Source organism: Garra rufa, chromosome 11 (genome assembly GCF_049309525.1).
Source record: "Garra rufa chromosome 11, GarRuf1.0, whole genome shotgun sequence".
NCBI lineage: Eukaryota > Metazoa > Chordata > Actinopteri > Cypriniformes > Cyprinidae > Garra > Garra rufa.
In genome coordinates, this window is record NC_133371.1 from 5,790,526 (window position 1) to 5,811,688 (window position 21,163).

General features: G+C 33.6%; 1 protein-coding gene across 1 annotated transcript in view; it reads right to left on the reverse strand.

Annotated features, from left to right (window-relative positions):
- The window catches only part of LOC141346219 (transmembrane protein 255B), a 50,619-nt gene extending 47,202 nt beyond the window's left edge, over positions 1-3,417 (reverse strand). The window contains exons 1-2 of the mRNA XM_073851123.1: positions 3,315-3,417; positions 1,660-1,802 (exon numbers count right to left, since the gene is read on the reverse strand). Coding sequence (XP_073707224.1) covers positions 1,660-1,802; positions 3,315-3,372 — 201 coding nt within the window. The 5' untranslated portion in view covers positions 3,373-3,417. The remainder of the gene's footprint in view (positions 1-1,659; positions 1,803-3,314) is intronic.
- Between the last annotated feature and the right edge of the window lie 17,746 nt (positions 3,418-21,163).

Sequence of the window (21,163 nt, forward strand, 5' to 3'; positions counted from 1 at the left end):
ACTTTGAATTGCCATTGTGTATGAAATGTGCTATATAAATAAACTTGCCTTGCCTTGGCAGAAGAGTAAAGGCGAAATCCAGTCATTTTGGAAGATTTTCCCATGCAGAGTTTGCAACAGATTCAAGTTAAACATACAGATATGCCACAGTAGCTGTGTCTCCATTACAGATTTGCGCAAAACTTTGGCGATATTTTATAAATGTCGATTAAAAAGTATTTCAAAATTACAGCGTTTCCATTAACCAATGTTATGCGACGGAAACGTATTATGCGATAAGTCATGGCAATGGATTTTAGTGGGATTTTGGCTATATTTATTCGAATGTGTAAATGCAAAAAAAAAAAAAAAAACACGTTTCCATTGCCGTTTCGCGAAATATTCCTTTTTTGAATTGCCTGAAAAACCACCTCATGCAAGGCGTAAAAACTTTGCAATATATGGGAGTTTTTGTGCAATTAACGCATTTCCATTAGGTGTATTTTCAATGCGCAATTTCAATTTGCGCAATTTAAAGTGTGATGGAAATGCGCCTATAGACCAATAGGAAGCGGCTTGGTTTAAAAGTAACTTCTTTGTGAGCTGTGATTTATTAATTGCTGTTCTATTGACAAAATATAATGGCCACAAAATTTTTACAGTAATGTGGTATGTGACAAAATGACAATTTTCATACTCATAGAATAAGAGATTAAAATGTAGAAGAACCTTTTTTGTCTGAATGGTTCCATAAAGAACCTTTAACATCTAAAGAACCTTTCTGTTTGACAAAAGGTTCTTTGTGGAAAAAAGGCTCTTCAGATTAAGAGAGATATGGTCCTTTAAAGAACCTTTGACTGGTTCTTTGTGGAACCAAAAATGGTTTTTCTATGGCATTGCTTATAAACCCTTCAAAGCACCTTTATTTTTAAGAGTGTATGTGTTAAATTTGATTCTATAAATGAAGGAAATCAGTGTGTGGGCCGATAATCACATGTCAAAGACCAAAAAAATTACAAACATGTACACAAATCAATTTGTTTGATTTATTGCATTTAATGTAAAACATAATTTCTTTGGTAATAACCGTAATTATATCATCTTTAAGCACAGGCTAAATCACGAATCTGTCTAGAAAAGAGCTGAGCTGATGAGATCCAAGATGACTTAATCCAAAACAGTATTTATAAATTGCATTTCAGATAAAACTGAGATTCTCCTGCCATTTCAGAGTGTGTGGTTTTCTCATGAAAATTAGTCTTGGAAAGGTTCGGTTGGTCTCTGTCTATTTTGGCAACGTCCATGAGTTTTAAATAGAGTCAGAGCAGTGGATTTGGATTGGGTTGCTGAGGGAATAACTGCTGCAACAAAATTTGTGTTCTTTTTGACAGACGATCAGTTTCAAATGACTATTCTTTTATCAGATTATGGTTCGACTGAATGAGACATACATAGTACACTTTGATCTCGCTGGATGGAATGGAATCTACATTGAGACCAGAATAAACTAGAGCTCCCCAAGGGATGCACAAAAAGATTGAGAATGTCAACAGGTCTCATAGTTCGACAGAACACCAAAGAAAACAAATACAAACAGGAAACAAATAATGAACAAACCAATATTTCTATTTTAACATTTTTTCCACCAAATACGAATCAAAACGTGATTATGCCACTTACAATAATTCCTGACATGTATCCTGTGATGCTGACGCTCTCAGTGCGTGTGCTGGTGTAGATACCCATCACTACAATGAGCAAAGACAGACATAACATGCCTGAAACCAGCCACTGAGCCTTTCTTCTCCTCATCCTCACTGCATCTACCAGACAGAGAGAGTTTTGGAGGAAACTCATTTAAAATGATTGCAAATCAATAACATAAACAGTTTATATCTGCTTAAACACATCGTACAGGTGTTCTCCCTTGACCGAGTAGCCTGACAAACTCAGTTTACATATGAAATCATCCTCTGCCCGTGAGAAACAATTCTTGGCTTTTTCTGGATTTCTAGACTGAATTTTGGACGGTGATATCTCATCACCTCCACTCCAATTGTTTATGATTCAAATGATTATGACACATATGACATGCATTGTTGGCGGTAACGCATTAGAAGTAATGCAAGTTACGTAATAATATTACTTTTTCCAAGTTACTAGTAAAGTAACGCATTAATTTTTAATTGACAAGAAAATATCTGAGTTACTTGTAACTTTTCCCCATTTATTGATTAAAAGCTCTCCTGTCCTCATGTTGAGAGAAATTGTGAGTAAGATGTTACTTTAGTTCTAGAATAAATGAACATGCATTAATTCATCTCACCCACTAAACAAACAGATACTGTGTTCTTCAAAATTAATAAAAACAGTGAAATTCAACGCAAACCTGCAATAATTAAATATGTTAAATAATACAAATAACCTTTATGTATTTAATCCCATTTTATTAACCGATGTCTTTGCTGCCGACCTTCGATGATCCAATTCATCCATACTAATAAGCAAAAATGACTCAAGATAATTTAACATTCGTTTTCTTATCTTTTTTATTGCTGAAGAGTTGACATCTTTTCTTCTGCGGTCTACTGTACAGACGTCAATTTACTTTTCTCTAAGCCTGAGGTTTTTGGTGTAAAAAGGCTTTTATATTTGCCAAAAATATAACTTTTTATATTAAAAACAAACAAGCAAGCCTTGCCCAGATTTAAAAAGTAACACAAAAGTAACGTAACGCATTACTTTCCATAAAAGGTAACGAAGTAACATAATTAGTTACTTTTTTAGGGAGCAACTCAATATTGTAACGCATTGCTTTTAAAAGTAACTTTCCCCAACACTGATGACATGCATTACCTAGCTTTATAACTCATGCCATTTTTAAATAATGAATCATTTTTGTCAAATTAGGTCTCGCTTTATCTACTTTATTAATTTAAATGTATTAAATGCACCTTTTACATCCTAAAAAGACATAGTTGAAGCTTGGTCATATCCACTATGAGGATGTCAGACATGAAAACATTTTAAAAAGTGACAAAAAAATGTTAACGAGGTGTATATTTGATTGTCTACTGATATTTAAAAGAGAAGCAATCATTAAAATTCACTTTAATGTCCCACTGACATTACCTGAACCCATTCAGTAATATATACATTCTGTTTATCAAATGTAAGATTATAAAAGAGAAAGACATACTTTATTTGCACGCAAAAATTTGACCATTTTATTTCTTGCATTTATAATATTTTAAATTCAAAAACACTATTTTAAGATTTTCTCACGCTTAAATGGAATATATTTTTGACATTTCATTGAAACCCATTACACTTACCTGCAGCAGTGTGAGGAGGAGCGGGGTCGCTTCGGGTCGTTTCCTGTGCATTTGTCATTTCTCCCAGTTAATGTTTATAATCCAACCGATCTCACTCACTGTGTAAATCCAGACTGTGCGCGCCACCGAGACTGCTGAAGCTTTTATACACGTGCCCGCGCTCTCCGGGGAATTCAGGGTCGTAAAATTAGTGCCTGAATAAAATGCACAGCTCAACTGAAACTCATATAACCTGGTAGTGTTAGGTGATATTTTTTTAGAGTTTGAGGCAGTCTTTTCTGACTATTTTAATTATTTGACTTATTGGTTTGTAATGCTTTTACAGAAATTGGATCAAGCAGATTACTAACGGCAAAATATAGCGTAATTTAGATTATGTGTGGGCTAGTTATACTTAAATTAATGTTTTTTAGAGTAGATTTATATTTTATTTTTTTGTAAAGACATAAACGTTTAAAGTGTTTACTATAAAAAAAGCTATAGAATAGTAAGATTATTGTACTTAGTTGTTAAAAACATTTGACCCTTCTGTGACAACAAAAGCCATTAATAAGCCTACTATATTTCTACCATATTATCAGTAAAACAATAAAGCATAAAACAGTTAACAGTGGCTAAAAATAACACTGAGCTGGTCAACATATACTACGTTTAATTTTAAATATAATTACAACGCGTAAATTGCTATAATTCTCATATATATATTATTATATATATACACTACCGGTCAAAAGTTTGGGGTCAGTAAATTTTTCTTCTTCTTCTTTTTTTTTTTGGAAAGAATTTAGGCTAATACTTTTATTCACCAAGGGTGTGTTAAATTGATAAAAAGTGATAGCAAATACTTACATTGTTAGAAAATATTTACATTTGGAATAAATGCTGTTCTTTTGAGCTTTTTATTCATCAAAGAATCCTGAAAAAAAATATCACAAATACTTTGCAGGGCAACTATTGCAATATATAATCCAATATAGATCCAATATAGATCATTCTAATAATAAATCAGTATATTAGAATGATTCCTGAAGGGTCATGTGACACTTAAGACTGAAGTAATGGCTGATGAAAATTCAGCTTTGCATCACAGGAATAAATTAAATTTTAAAGTATATTACAATAGAAACCATTGTTTTATATTGTAATAACATTTTGCAATATTACAGTTTTTTTCTATATTTTTGATTAAATAAATGCAGCACTGATGAGTATAAAAGACCTTCTTTAAAAACATTACAACTCTTACTGACCCCAAACTTTTTTGACCAGTAGTGTATAAAAAAGCCCTTTTAGACTTATTCTCTATTAATTTACTTACTTGCTTGTTTTCTAAAAAAAAAAATAATAATAATAATAACTAACTAACACTAGCGTCTCTGTTCTTGTTGCATTCTATCTCTATTAATTTACATACTGCTTGTTTTTCTTAAAAAAAAAATAACACTAGCTTGCTTTTTCTTTTTATTTATTATATAATTTAAAAATATGTGAATTGATACATGAACTGCATTAGGCTAAATGAGACGTGTCATAGCACTTGCATGTTATTGCTCTTTTGTTGTTTTTGATTGCTTCCATTGTCCGCTTTTGTAAATCACTTTGGATAAAAGCGTCTGCTAAATGTCTAAATGTAAATATAAATAATTCAGATGTGACAACATGCCAAGATTGCTGTGGTTTTATTATAAATTCCGTTTTAGCATGCATATAATAACCAATATGTGTCTGTTCTTAATGTTTAAACGAGGTTTAAACGGTTTTCTGTTATATCGTAAATAACAGATATTTCAATAGATATAATCTTTGAACTCTTTCCAGTTTTTAAGTATCGTTGGGAAACTCAGCTATGTGATGTTGTAATACTGATTTGTATCAATTTTCTAGTCCACAGAACATGCAAACGGTAATTAATGGGAGGAGGCTCAGATGTTCTTTCCTTTTTGTGACTTAAAACAATAAAACCTATACTTTTAAAAATAAAGGTGCTTTATGATTCCATAAAGAACCTTTTACATCTGAAGAACCTTTCTGTTTCACAAAAAGTTCTTTGTGGTGAAAGAAGGTTGTTCAGATTATAAAAAGGTAAAAAAGAGATGATTCTTTAAAGAACTTTTGACTGAATGGTTCTTTGTGGAACCAAAAATGGTTCTTCTATCTGTAGAACCTTTTAAAGCACCTTTATTTTTAAGAGTGTACTTCAGTCGTTTGAAAAGTGGATACAGGATTTTTCTAAAATAATTTTGTCTGAATGTGTGAACAAATGCATCCAAAACGGGTGCTATAAAAATAACAACACTGAAGGTGTTTTACCGTTTTCTGGCCTTTCTGAATTAGTTGAAGTGTTAAGTGTGCAGCAGATGCTTTTCTAGCTGGGATTCATTTAGAAGTCACATTCTTGCCAGGCTGTAAATTATTTCTGCTGTTCAACGCTCTCTTCCTCTATAGATAGCAGGTGGATCTAGTCAGCAGTGAAAAATTACCTTGTATTGTGATAAAAGCTTAGATTCTGTATGTAATTAGACCTTTAAATTCAGTCCGCTGCCTATATCTCTTTCATCTTTGTCCTCATATGTTATATTTTATTAATCTCTTCTGCGTACTGCAGAGTGTTCAAACTTACACAGCGATTCATGATATATTTGATAGGTGTGAGGAGCTTGGCGGGTGATGTTTTTCCTTTGTCTGTAGCTAGAATCTCTGGAACTCAAAGTGACGGTCAGGATTGATCCATCTGGGTTCCCTGACATGAGACAGGAAAAAGACTTCTTTTAAAACATGTATCTCCCTTGATTTTTATGGTATCGGTGGTTGTGGTTTCTATAAATGTGGCTGCATTAAAAGCAGCTTATGGCAGTAATCAAGATGGACACATTGCATGTTTTCCTCTGCATTTGGCAGAAGCAGGTTTTAAAAAACTGCATCTCAGATTTCAACAAGGCCAGTAAACTCAGTTCTAATGACACTGAGGATGCTTGAAACTATTTTTCCATTAACATCTTTAACTGATTTTCCCTTCAATTTGCTACATGATAAAGTGGTTATGAAACCAACATGTTATCCTTGAACTGTATAAAGTAATGTCAAGTTATGCAAGTAAAGAGTGCTGTAGTTACAACCTTTCCAAAACCAGGGTAAAATGTTGATATTTCTATCTGGAAATGTCACAAACTGGGCTAGAACTCAGGTCACTGGTGTGGTGGTTTAGAGATCTACCACTGAGCCACAGGAGTAATAACATTGGACCTGAAGGAAACACTCGAGGCAGTATCCCAAGGAATGTAGATTCATTTAAAAAATAGTCTTTGAAATAAATTATCTAACAGAAGTTCTTCTTACGGTAAAAACAGTATAAACCATGGAAAAACCAACAAAAAAATCCAGAAAAACACATTTAAAAAATATTATTTGCATTTTAATGAGTAAAATAAATATTTGACTTCTTCGCAAAACATGACTTTGTACTTGGTAGCAAAACCCTTGTTGGCAGTCACAGAGGTCAGACGGTTTTTGTTGTTGGCCACCAGGTTTGCACACATCTCAGGAGGGATTTTGTCCCACTCTTCTTTGCAGATCCTCTCTAAGTCATTAGGTTTCGAGGCTAATGTTTGGCAACTCGAACCTCCAGCTCCCTCCACACACAGCGTTTCTATGGGATTAAGGTCTGGAGACTGGCTAGGCCACTCCAGGACCTTAATCTGCTTCTTCTTGAGCCACTTCTTTGTTGCCTTGGCCACGTGTTTTGGGTCATACCCATCCACGACCCATTTTCAGTGCCCTGGCTGGCTTCAATGCCCTGGCCTTGACGGTACATAGCCCCATCCATCGTTCCTTTGATGCGGTGCAGTTGTCCTGTCCCTTTAGCAGAAAAAACACCCCCAAAGCATAATGTTTCCAGCTCCATGTTTGACGGTGGGGATGGTGTTCTTGGGCTCATAGGCAGCATTCCTCCTCCTCCAAACACGGCGAGTTGAGTTGATGCCAAAGAGCTGGATTTTGGTCTCATCTGACCACAACACTTTCACCCAGTTCTCCTCTGAATCATTCAGATGTTGATTGGCAAACTTCAGACAGGCTGTACATGTGCTTTCTTGAGCAGGGGGACCTTGCTGCTGCAGGATTTCAGTCCTTCACGGCATAGTGTGTTACCAGTTGTTTTCTTGGTGACTATGGTCCCAGCTGCCTTGAGATCATTGACAAGATCCTCTCGTGTAGTTCTGGGCTGATTCCTCAGCGTTCTCATGATCATTGAAACTCCACGAGGTGAGATCTTGCATGGAGCTCCAGACCGAGGGAGACTGACAGTTATTTTGTGTTTCTTCCATTTGGAAATAATCGTACCAACTGTTGTCACCTTCTCACCAAGCTGCTTGACGATGGACTTGAAGCGCATTCCAGCCTTGTGTAGGTCTACAATCTTGTCCCTGAAATCCTTGGACAGCTCTTTGGTCTTGGCCATGGTGGAGAGTTTGGAATCTGATTGATTGATTGCTTCTGTGGACAGGTGTCTTTTATACAGGTAACAAGCTGAGATTAGGAGCACTTCCTTTAAGAGAGTGCTCCTAATTTCAGCTCGTAGAAAAGACACCTAGGAGCCAGAAATCTTGCTGATTGATACAGGATCAAATACTTATTTCACAAATCAATTTATAACTTTTTTGAAATGCGTTTTTCTGAATTTTTTTGTTGTTATTCTGTCGCTCACTGGTAAAATAAACCTACCTTTACAATTATAGACTGATCATTTCTTTGTCAGTGAGCAAATTTACAAAATCAGCAGGGGATCAAATATTTTTTTTCCTCACTGTATACCCTAATGTTTGTTAATAGGGAATTCTAGTTTTTACAGTACTGTTTCAGTGTCTATTATGGAATTCACAACTATAAAAACTTCAAATTCCACCATACATAGCATGAATTAGGTTTGATTATATTTTTACGGCTATAATATAGCCTTAGTAATACATAATGTTATTATTTATACAGAATCAATCAAAGAAATAACAGAACATGGCTATATATAACAAAAATAATGATCAGCTATGTAAATATTAAATATTCCCATATTACTCCCGTGCTTGAAGACCCATTTAAACATAGAAATGGTCAGAAAAAATAGGATATTATAAACATGTTGTCAACAAGTTGTGGCTTTTATATTATTACTGTACGCCAAAGTGAAATTTTCTGAAAACAATGGCCACTATTACAGTAATGGCGGATGTATAAACTTGGTCTAAAATAGTCCTCAGATTAACTCTCAGACACAATCTTAAGTTTCATTAGGCTGTGTCAAAAATAATGAATCTATGAAGGTTACACTTGGCCTTTCTTAAAACTCAATATTGAAAATTTGGAGTGAAGACCATATCATTTAACACAGCATTCTGCATTTGTCTTCCATGACGCATATTCATATGCTTCAAATTTGTGAAATATATATTTTTTTTCCTTGAAAGCATCCACCCTAATACCATACAGACACAAACCCGTACACTCAATTCCTGAAAACTTATCTGACTTACCAGGGAAGATAGATCCTCCCTTACAAGGTCAAGGGCAAAATGCTCAAGAACATGAAACACTTCACAAACAAGCACCAAAGTGCTCTATAAACAAGATCTGTCTTGTTCATTTTCTCTCTATTGCTCTGTCTGGTTGTTGGTGTGAGATCCTCCTCAGTCCTGTGAACATCTTAGCTTCATAATCTTCTTTATAACATCTGTCATGAGGGGAGGACCTTCGGTGTACAGAAAGCAATACATTAAACCCCTCCTGCTTTAAATCCAGCTGTTACATCTCTGTAGGTGGGATATATATATAATGCACAATATCTTTGTGATAAAAGAAAGCTTCTGAAGTAGGGTTAAATGACTCAAAACAGCATAGTCATTAGAGTTTGACACATATTTGGCTTATACAGATCTTTGCAGTATTCGCTGACACATGGCAAATTACTTAAGGCAAATTACATATAGAGAACCAGTCTAATACCGCAAGAGCCTGTATGGTAAAAAGCGTTCATCATTAGCTATTTTCTCTGGTTTGGCTTCAGGTGGAGGTCCAGAAAAGACTTCTTTTAAAACATGTATCTCCCTTGATTTTTATGGTATCGGTGGTTGTGGTTTCTATGAATGTGGCTGCATTAAAAACAGTTTATGGCAGTAATCAAGATGGACACATTGCCTGTTTTCCTCTGCATTTGGCAGAAGCAGGTTTTAAAAAGATTATAAGAAGTTGTGCAACGTTCTGTCTGGCAAAACCTTTTTTTTCCGTTATAAAACATGGCACTGACACCTCATAAATTAACCAGATTTCATTACAAAATAAAATTCGAGGAATTTGTTTACCCAAAAATGAAAAATCAGTCATGATTTATTCGATTTCCTATCATCACACAACTCCTTTTTTAACTCAGTCAAATGCAAGGGTTATGCATACTCGTACGAAAAAGAGGTGTATTCAAGTGTGCTATTAGTATACTTCTTTTAAACAAAAAAATAGGAAAGTATACTTGCAGTCTTTTTATGTACTTCTCAGAAATGTGCTTTAAATATTTAAATTATAGTTAAAAGTCTAAATATATTTGAGCTATACTTGTGCTAGGGGTGCTATTGCACATCTTCTGGACAGAATTTCTAAAACACAAGTGAAGAAGAAACCGAAACAACAGATGCTTCCACATGTAATCTAACACAATCGTCAGACATAAAACAGCATCAGAACCATAGATATGGAAAACTGTGTAACGTTATGGAATAAAATGTCGACCCATGAAGAGGTAATAATGACTATAAAGCTTTGGGGTGTTGATCAGATGAAATGTAAATATATATTTTTTTTTTTAGCTTTTTGTTCAAAATGTTTATTTATTTTTTATTTATGAAACTTACCCACATTCAAGTGTTTATAAATAAAGAATGCATGCAGCTAGAATAAAATATTTGTTTACAAGCAGATGCATTGTTCTTTATTTTGATGTTTTACATGTTCAGATATTCAACAAAATATATACAAATTAATACATAAACAGGGACATAGTAGTATACTTAAAGTATGATACAAAAGTAAGTAGTCTTTTCACTTAAAGACAACTTGCGAGTATACTTGCAGTATAAAACTACTAACCTATACTTCAAACTCTACTAAAAACGCATAAAAGTATTTAATTAGTAAACTACCCTGCTGAAAAAAAACAGCCTAGGCTGGTTTTAGCTGTTTTTTCACCAGGGTAATTACCTATAAGTTCACTTTTATTATACTTGCAGTACAAACTGAAAACATAGTTGTAAACTACACTGCAAAAAATACTTTTTGTCTTGTTTCCAGCCAAAATATCTAAAAAATTATTAAATCAAGAAGTAAAAATTATCTTGTTTTCAGAAAAAAGAAGTCAAAATTAAGCGAGTTTTTTCTTGAAACAAGCAAAATAATCTGCCAATGGCGTAAGAAAAATAATCTAGTCGTCTGCTTGAAATAAGATTATTTTTCTTACCCCATTGGCAGATTATTTTGCTTGTTTTAAGCAAACACACACTTAATTTTTTTTTTTTTTCTGAAAACAAGATTACTTGTCTAGAAAATACTTCTTGATTTAAGAATTTTTAGATATTTTGGCTGGAAATAAGACAAAAAGTCTAAAAAAGAAAAGCATTTCTTTGCAGTGTAGCTAGAGGAGTGTACTCAAAGTTTACTACTGTTATACTTAAAGTATACTTTTACATACTAGAAAGTGGGCCAATTTAGTCCCAAGCAGTATTGAAATAGTACACTTAAAAGTATACTACTAGTACACTGATATTTGTATCTTACTACATAAAGTATACTTAAAAATATACTTGACCTTTACTTAAGTATAGGCTACTTAATAAAATAAACTTGAAGTATACTTCTTTTCGGTAAAGGTAATGACAACCTCATTCACCATTCACTCTCCATTTTTATATAATGGGATGCATGGAGGCGTTAAGTTACAACTCGAGAGTATGGATGACGGAAAGTTTATTTAGAACAATCCAACAGGGAGGATCCAGCTTGTTGTATAGCTTTGCTGTTGCTACGACAACAGACATAGCGCTCAGGACACCACTGACACGTTGATATGGTGCAGATATGTTGAAATGCGTTTGAACATATCATACGTCAACGCATCAAATGTTAGTCATGAATTAATTTCGGAAAAGTGTTTAGTAGTCTATCATAATGCGAAAGTCAAAGTCTGCAGTGTCGAGCGCCGCCGATGATATTGTAGTGCGGCAGCTCCGAGCGCTCTGGAGAAGATACGAGCTTTACTGCATGCAGACAGACAGCTGTCCCAGTGCAATGCTCAAACAGGACATCCTTCACCAGATCGACAAACAGGAGCCTCTCAAAAAGGTACTTTACAGCGGAAACTGTTAAGGTGACTAATGAAATGAATGGCAAGCCGTTTTAGCCTAAAATATACTAAGCGTTAGTCGTAATTGTGTTTTTACTAGTAAGAATTGAATAAGTGAGCTCTCTAATTAAAATTTTAACAGTAACAATGCCAATTAGAGAGCTCTCTAATTCAATTCTTACTAGTAACAATTCCAATTAGAGAGCTCTACAAATAAATTTTTACTAGTCATGTCTCCATTGACTTCCATTCATTTTTAATTACACAGCTCTACAACTGATTTTTTACTAGTAAGAATTTCAATTAGAGAGCTCTACAATTAAATTCTTAGTAGTAACAATTCCAAGTAGAGAGCTCTCTAAATCAATTTTTACTAGTAATAATTCTAATTCGAGAGCTCTCTAATTCAGTTTTTACTAGTAAGAATTCCATTTAGAGAGCTCTCTAATTCAACTGTTACTAGTAAGAACTGAATTAGAGAGCTCTTTAATTCAATTACAGAGTTCTGCAATTAAACATATCTTTAATGTGGTATTTTTACTAGTAATAATTAAATTAGAGAGCTCTCTAATCGGAATTGTTACCAGTAAAAACTGAATTAGAGAGCTCTGTAATTGGAATAATTACTAGTAAAAATTGATTTAGAGAGCTCTCTAATTGGAATTGTTACTAGTAAGAATTCAATTGTAGAGCTCCCTAATTGCAATTCTTACTAGTAAAAATTCCGTTGTAGAGCTCTGTAATTAAAAATTAATGGAAGTCAATGGAGACATATGATTAGTAAAAATTAATTTGTAGAGCTCTCTAATTGGAATTGTCACTAGTAAGAATTGAATTAGAGAGCTCTGTAATTGGAATTGTTACTAGTAAAAATTGAATTAGAGAGCTCTGTAATAATAATAATAATCAGTAAAAATTAATTTGTAGAGCTCTCTAATTGGAATTGTTACTAGTAATAATTGAATTAGAGAGCTCTCTAATTATAATTCGTACTAGTAAGAATTTAAATTGACAGCTCTCTAATTGGCATTGTTACTAGTAAAAATGCAATTACGACGAGTAACGCTTAGTATATTTTAGGCTAAAACGGCTTGCCATAGAAATGGGCTTATAAATAAACTCCCAAAATGGTTGATTTATAAGCCGCTTGGATCGTTAAGATTAATGAAAGACACTTAAAACAATAGTTCAGCCAAAAAATAAAAGTTCTGTCATGATTTACTTTATTCTGTCATGTCGTTCAAAACTTGTATGTTTTTGTTTCTGCACTGCAGAACACAAAAGTTATTTTGAGGTATGATTAAGCTGCTTTTGTCCATGTAATGGAAGTCAAATGTTTTTGTCCATGTTAAAAAGTGTTCCAAACCTATCAAGTGTTAAATGAATCCTTATCACTCCAGTATGTTGTGGGTTTGTACAACCCCTGGCAAAAATTATGAATTCAAAACATTTAGATGTTGTTCACCCAATATGACACTAAACTATTTTTGTTTATTAATTCAACATTCTGGTTTTGTGAAACATACCTCAAACAAATGAGATTAAACACTTTTAATTAATGGAAAATTATTTTCCATATCAGGTACAGGAAAAAAATTATGGAATCATTCAATCTGAGGAAAAAATTATGGAATCATCAACCAACAAACACAATTAGTACTTTGTTGCACCGCCTCTGGCATTTATGACGGCTTGAATTCTTTAGGGCATGGAATAATGACCAATATTCTTCATCAAACTGGTTCCAACTTTCTTATATAGCGGTTGACAGATCAGCTTTGCAAGATGGAGCCTTGTCATGGACCAGTTTTTTTAATTTCCACCATACGTTTTCAATCAGATTGAGATCATGATCATGTGCTGGCCATGTCATTAAGTTGATGTGCCTTTCCTGAACCAAAGCTTTAACACTCTTTGCTGGGGCAAGGTGTATTATCATACTAACATCATCACCAAAATTATTTTCTATTGATGGAATAAGAACAGTGTTCGAAGTTTCAGTGTAAACTGTGAATTGACTGTTGAGGTAAGGATTGCCATTTCCCCTGGTCTTTTACCTGACATGCAACCCCATATTAGAAAAACGAGTTGGGAAATTTTATTCAGGCAGTCATCTTTATATATTTCATTAGAACAGCACAAGACAAAAGTTCCAGCATCCTCTCCTTGTCCATTGCAGATTTGTGGTTCATCACTGAATATCACTTTCATCCAATCATCCACACTCCATGACTTCTTCTCTTTAGCCCACACTCATTTTTTTTCTTTTGTTTATGTGTTAATGCTGGATTTCACTTGGTCTTTCTATATGTAAATCTCATTTCATTCAGCCAGATTCTAACAGTTATGTCACACACATCGACTACTGTCTCCACCCATTTGTTCTTCATTTGTTTCATTGTGCATTTTCTATTTTTAAGGCTAATTGCATAGATTCAGCTTCTTTTGCCACACTCAATGATGGATATCCATCTTGAAGGAGTTTTATAATCCTTTTCATCATTTCAACTGACAGCTTTCTTCACTGCCACTGTAAAAAGTTTTCACCAGATTCAACTTAAGAAATCTAAGTTCAGCAGCTGCCTTAAGTTTTTTAAGTTAAATCAGCTTAAAACTACAAGCCATTTTAACTTATTAAAATAAAAATGAGTTGATTTAACTTGTGCGTTTAAATTACTTAAGTTGGTTTAACTTAAAGTTTTAAGGTAGCTGCTAAACTTAAGTTTTTAACTTGAAATTGGTGAAAACTTTTTGACAGTGTGTAAAAAAAAAAAACACAATTTGTTGAGTAAGCTTAAAATAATTTGTTACCCTGCTGCCTTAAAATTTTAAGTTGAATCAATTCAAATATCTAAGTTGTCACTAAGTTGAACTTAAAATTATAAGGCAGCCAGGTAACAAATTATTTTAAGTTGATTCAACAAATTGTTTTTTTACAGTGTTGTTTCCTTATAATTAGCCAAGTTCAACAGCTCATTACGGTCTATAAGTACTCTCTTTTAACTGCTGGCTAATTAGCATTTTAGATATGTTTAGATATTTGTTTCAGAAATACAAATTACAAGCTGATTCCATATTGCATGCTTCCATTATTTTTCCTCTACTTGATATGGAAAATTATTTTCCATTAATTCAACTATTTTAATTTCATTTGTTTGAGGTATGTTGCATGTAACACGTGTGTTAAATAATTAAACAAAACTAGTTTTGTGTCATATCTGTTAGTGGTTTATTTGTTTTAAAGTTAAAAAATTGGGAGAACATCTTCTAAGTGTAGTGATTCCATAATTTTTGCCAGGGGTTGTATGTATTTATTTAAGCAAGCAGCAGCTAACATTATTAGATAAAACAGGCCCATAACTGCAAATATGGGATGACTCCAAAATATGACATGACGCCAAACATAGACTAATAGTGCTTTCCCAGATGTACCGTTTACATTTTTCTATCAGCTAAAGTGCATTCATAAAATAGAAAGTTTGTTTTAGAAAGCCTTATAAAATGAAGGGGGTTTTAAAGGGATAGTTCACCCAGAAATGAAAATGTGATGTTTATCTGCTTACCCCCAGGGCATTCAAGATCCAAGATTTTTAACTCAAACTGTTGCATCAGAGGTAAAAGATTATATAAATATTCTGTGCAGTTTCTTACACAGACCGATCGTTTTGTCTCTTAACCTTAATGTATCGTCATGAGCTAGGGTTTAATGTGGTTTTGTCTGTGTATGTTTTTTGTACTCTCAAAGATTTGGTGCCCATTGACTGCCATTTTATGACTGACAGACTGCAAATGTTTCAGTTAAAAATCTTCGTTTGTGTTCTACTGAAGAAAAACAAAGTCACCTACATCTTGGATGCCCTGGGGATAAGCAGATTAACATCAAATTTTCATTTTTGGGTAAACTATTCCTTTAGCAATAGGCATTTTTGAATAAAGCATTTGCCATTCATAATCATAAAGTTGACAAAATTTTTCATTTTTCAGTGTTTTCCCTAAATTAGATTTAATTAAAAAAGTCTGTACAATTTGACAATCAGAAAGCAAATGGCATAAAGATTTCTCAACATTCCGTTTTTAATTTTCATAATCTTAAAAGAGTAAAATATTAGTTGGGATATTTTTTGTGCATTGTCTTCAATTGCATTTCTCGTCATTTATTTTAAATGCAAAATTTGTGGATACTGGTAGCACATACTCTGAATCTTCTAAAGACATGACATGTATGATGAACATATTCAAATGTGAGTCTTTATTCCCTTTAAATTAAATAACTGACCTGTGTGTTGACAGATTTATTGAACCTCACCTGTTAATCAGTGACTCCCTTTATATTAATATAAGCATCTCCTTCTCACTCACTGCCTCTGTCTGTCCCTCTCCCTCCCCTCTAGATAACGCTGTCATTTCCAGATTGTGGATCCTCAGACGCTGTTCTCCCCAGCCTTCAGCCTCTATTAATGGCAATACGGGACGAGCGTTACACACATCCCCAGGAATTCCACATCTGGAGTCTGTCTCTCATGCAAAAAGATATAGTTGAGCTGGTGAGCACAGATCCCACTTTACTGTATATCCTAGTTTTGTGATTGGCAGTTACGGAAATCATTTAGTCTCAGGATGCCTGTTCCAACACACAAGAGAGAGAAGGAGTACACTGGGGCAGCCAAGTCTGCTGCAATACAACCCAAACCTTCCTGTGCAAACAAAACATGTTTGTTCAGCCTCATCATTCACAGTAAGATATGTGTCCTTTATTTCAGCAGTAAGCGGTAATGAGGCATAACTGTTAACATTTTATCTTAACACCAGATCAGTTTAGTTTTGGAAAGAGTTCTGCATTACACAATCATTTAAGATTCCAGAACTCTTTCTCTCTCACTCTCACTTTTTTTTTTCTGTCATCTCGGCATTTTGTTGCAAAACATTTTTTGGCTACACGTGTTAAATGCACCTGCTTTCGTGCTCTCCCTTTCATCATTTAAATTCTTTCGTCTGCACATTTCCACATTATTTTACTTAAATAAGTCTTCTTTTTTTTACGTAACTTGTCTTTCATGTCAAATTAAAATGCTTGAAGGTATTGCAACAGTAGCATAAGTGACAGTTTTCATTCGTTTTACTTTTTTCACAACTAGTGATGTAACGATATCAAAATCTCATGATACAATAATATCATAATATGTAGTCCACAATACGATATTATTGCAATAATAAATGAAGACTTACATTTTGTACTTTTTAAAGTTAATTGCTTCTATCTAATGCACTTTTAGAGTTCAAAATTAAGAGCTCCAACTCATGTTCTTTACTAAGAAAACTTAAGTCAGAAAAAATTAGTAAATGGACTTGTACCTGAACTTTAAGGGGAGACACTGCAGGCAAAAACACAGTTTTTTCATGCAGCTGTCAAGAGATTTTGGGCTTTTTGGTGTTTCATAAAGTGTTTTTTCAGACTAGTGGAAAGAAAACACCCAAAAGACACTGTTAGGTGTTTCTTTTATAGCACTTTATCTATTTGCCTCAATAGATTTCAATTACAATACATATTTTTAAAGGCCGTTTTCTCAAAATGAGTTTTTTCTCCTACACTGAGCCATAAATCTCCACTTCAGTGACACTTACAGTACACCAAACTTGACATTTTTATTCCTGTCTATATTCTGGAGATTTTTACAGAGCGATTCGTTCATTTATAATTTGCTTGACCAAAAATGGTAATAAAAAAAAACATTGTTTTCTGTCAGTTCTAATTTTTTTTCTGAATAATGGTGACAAAATTAAAAAATCCCCTCTGTAAAAACATTTGACTCTAATATGTCAAAAAAAAAAATTAAACAAGAATTTTGAAACTGGCTCCATCTAGTGTTTAGATTTTTTGTACTAGAAATGTATGCAAATTAGCGCATATTTCATTAAATAATGCCTCATTTGCATATTTAAACCTAAGATTTTAGAAAACTTTTATAACATTTTTTTTTTGTTGCAATTATCAATGTAATCAATTAACTGGGTAAGTAAGGTGATAACTATTAGTTAACTTTTTTTTACCCTATTCACCTGCAGTGTCTCGCCCTCAACCCTCTTTTTCATTTGTGTTATAGAGCTTTTATTTTGACGGAAATTTCAGCTTCAGTGAAAACAGGCTTGCAAAAATGCTTCTCACTTATCATCTGCTGCGAAAATAAAGCATAACTGGAGGCCGTTGCAGTCTCAAAAGCCGGCTAAACTCACAGCACATGTGATAAACAAGTTCACTGCTTTTATTCACAGTGAACTGAGCCGTTCTGAGGTGCGGAAAACACCGGATCATGAGCTGATCGCCTGAATGAAGTGCATGCTTTGATTGAACTTAATAAAGGGATTAAGCCATTATTGTGCTTTTGGTTTTAGTTTGTTTGACAGTTACTGCTCCAAAACATAATGACCACGATGATATCGAGACAGTTTTGCTATCTTGATACCACAATATTGATAATACCATTACATCTCTATTCACAACAGATGTAATCATCTTAGTTGGAGGTGACTGATGTCACACTCTTACAGACTACATTTCCCAGGAACTGATTTCATTCACCTATTTTCCTTTAAGAGGACTATTTAAGTTGCTCACCCACACTCATACTTTGCTTAGTCTTGTTTGTGTTACACTGCACTTCTAAACTTTGTTCTCCTGTGTCTTGTTTCTGGTTTTGTTTCAGTGCCTGTTCTTAGATATCCCTTTGCATGTGCTTTTCTCCTTCATTATGAAAAAGAAGTTTATTCAAGTGTGCTATTAGTATATATTCTTTTAAACTTAAAAATAGGAAAGTATACTTTAAGTCTGCTCTTTATGGACTTTTCAGAAATGTGCTTTATATACTTCTCAGAAATATACTTAAAATACATTTAAGTATACTTGACCTATATTTAGAAAAAGTCTAAATACATTTGAGCTATGCTTGAGCTCTGAGAATCTGTGTTTTCATTGTTATACGCTAGGGGCGCTATTGCATATCTTCAGTAAAGAATTTCCAAAACACAAGTGAAGAAGAAACCGAAACAACAGATGCTTCACACAACCATCAGACATAAAAAGCATCACAACCATTGATATGGAAAACTGTGTAATGTTATGGAATAAAATGTCCACCCATGAAGACTTTTAGTATATTTGCAGTAGAAACTAAAAAAAAAAACATAGATGTATACATAAAGTTTACTACTGTTATGCTTAAAGTTTTCTTTTTATATACTAGAAAGTGGGCCAACTTAGTCCCAAGGAGTATTGAAATAGTACACTTAAAAGTATACTACTAGTACACTGATATTTGTATACTTACTACTTAAAGTATATTTAAAATATACTTGAACTTTACTTAAGTGTACCTAATAAAAAAACTTGAGGTATACTTCTTTTTGCTTTTATTTTTAGACTGACTGCTCGTGTTTGACTTTGCGTTTCTGTGCAGATCATAACAGTTTAATTGTGCTGGTCCTCCTTAAATCTGTGGGACTTTTTGTTTATTTTGGTGCCATTTTTTTGCGCTAAACCCCTGTTAATTTCTGACCATGTTTTTATGCTACTTTTATGGCATCTCTTTTAAAGCTGGAAAGCGCTGTTAGTTTTTCATTGTAGCTGCATGGCAAAGAGAAATCAGTTTGTAAGTTTCCTTCTGTGTTCTATAAAAGAAAATCACACAAAATCATTTGGAACAACATGAGGGTTTGATGACTAAATTGTCATATTTTGTTTAGACTAGAAGCAACTGAAGACATTGTTGTTTTACCACAGAGACGCATGTGTTCTGTTTTGGATATAGTTCATTTGACTTACTATCACCGTGCTTTTTTAGTTTGAGGCCATTTGCAGCCAAGCGCTGGCCTGTATTGTCAACAAGAACCACAATACCTCTGAGGCTATGGCGGTTTGTCAAGCCCATGAAGACCTAATTAAAATCAGGAGAATTACTCAGCTACTGCCAGAACTGTTGATTATTTTTCCAGCACTATGAGAATTCTTCTAACTTCTGTAGGAACTTGAAACCTGAGAGATGGCATCACATTCATAAACTATTTTTACATTTGGTTTAAAACCAACTTGCATTTTACAATTTTTCAGCCCTGTTTTGAGCCAATGAGAGCTCTAAATACCAAGGCCCTCAATCTGATAATGGCCTTCCTTACCAAAAAGAAGTATACTTCAGGTATATTTTTAAGTATACTTTATGTAGTAAGTATAAAAATATCAGTGTACTAGTAGTGTACTTTTAAGTGTACTATTTTAATACTCATTGGGACTAAACTGGCCCAATTTCTAGTATTACTTTTAAGTATACTTTAAGTATAACAGTAGTAAACTTTGAGTACACAGCTAGTTTACATCTATGTTTTCAGTTTGTACTGCAAGTATACTAAAAGTGAAAAGTATTTTTACTACACTTTGAAGTATAGTCTCAGTAAACTACTATTATACTGCAAGTATACTCATAGGTTTTTTCTTTAAGTGAACTTTGTATTATGCTTTAAGTATACTACTATGTCCCTATATAGGTATTCATTTGTATAATTAATATTAATTTGTAAACAAAAATTCTAGCTTCATGCATTCTTTTTTAAGAACACCTGAATGTTTGTTTCAGAAAAAAAATTAAAAATAAATAAACAACATTTTGGACTATTGATGATAATCAAAACGTAGATGGAGTTGATCAACAGCCCAAAGCTTGACAGTCATTATTACCTCTTCTTAGTTTGACATTTTATTCCATAATTTATTCCATAATGTTACACAGTTTTCCATATCTATTTTGATGCTGTTTTATGTCTGATGATTGTGTTAGATTACATGTGGAAGCATCTGTTGTTTCGGTTTCTTCTTCACTTGTGTTTTCGAAATTCTGTACAGAAGATGTGCAATAGAGCCCCTAGCGTATAACAATGAAAACACAGATTCTCTATAGCTTAAACATACTTATATTTATAAGTATAAGTCAAGTACTTAAATGTCATTGTAGATAGATGCACACACATTTCAATGTGTGCTGATAAAAATGACTACATTCAGCATAAAAAAATCCCCCAAATCAATAACCTTTTTGTTGATGGATAAGTAAATTCTAAAAGTATACTTTAGGGTTAAAACTAACAAATCAACCATGGATGCAACAATGGATCACCTCTTAGAAATATATTGAAATGGCGAGGTTTCTTTTTTGAACATTCTGTGCAATCAAGACAACTTATGCTGGAATGTCATAGCATTACATTTCCTAAACCACTCTGTATAACCACTAAAAAGGCCCCTCTTCAGACAAAGCATGCCTTTGGCTGGTTATATCTTATGGCTACTGACAAACTTTTATTATCCTGGGCTCCACACCCATTTTCATTCCTATCCAGGGGCAACATGTTCACACTTATGCTCATATAAATCGGAAAAATCTGTCCAATTAAAGGGTGAGATTTATTTCCAGAAGAGCTTTGATGCTGTGAA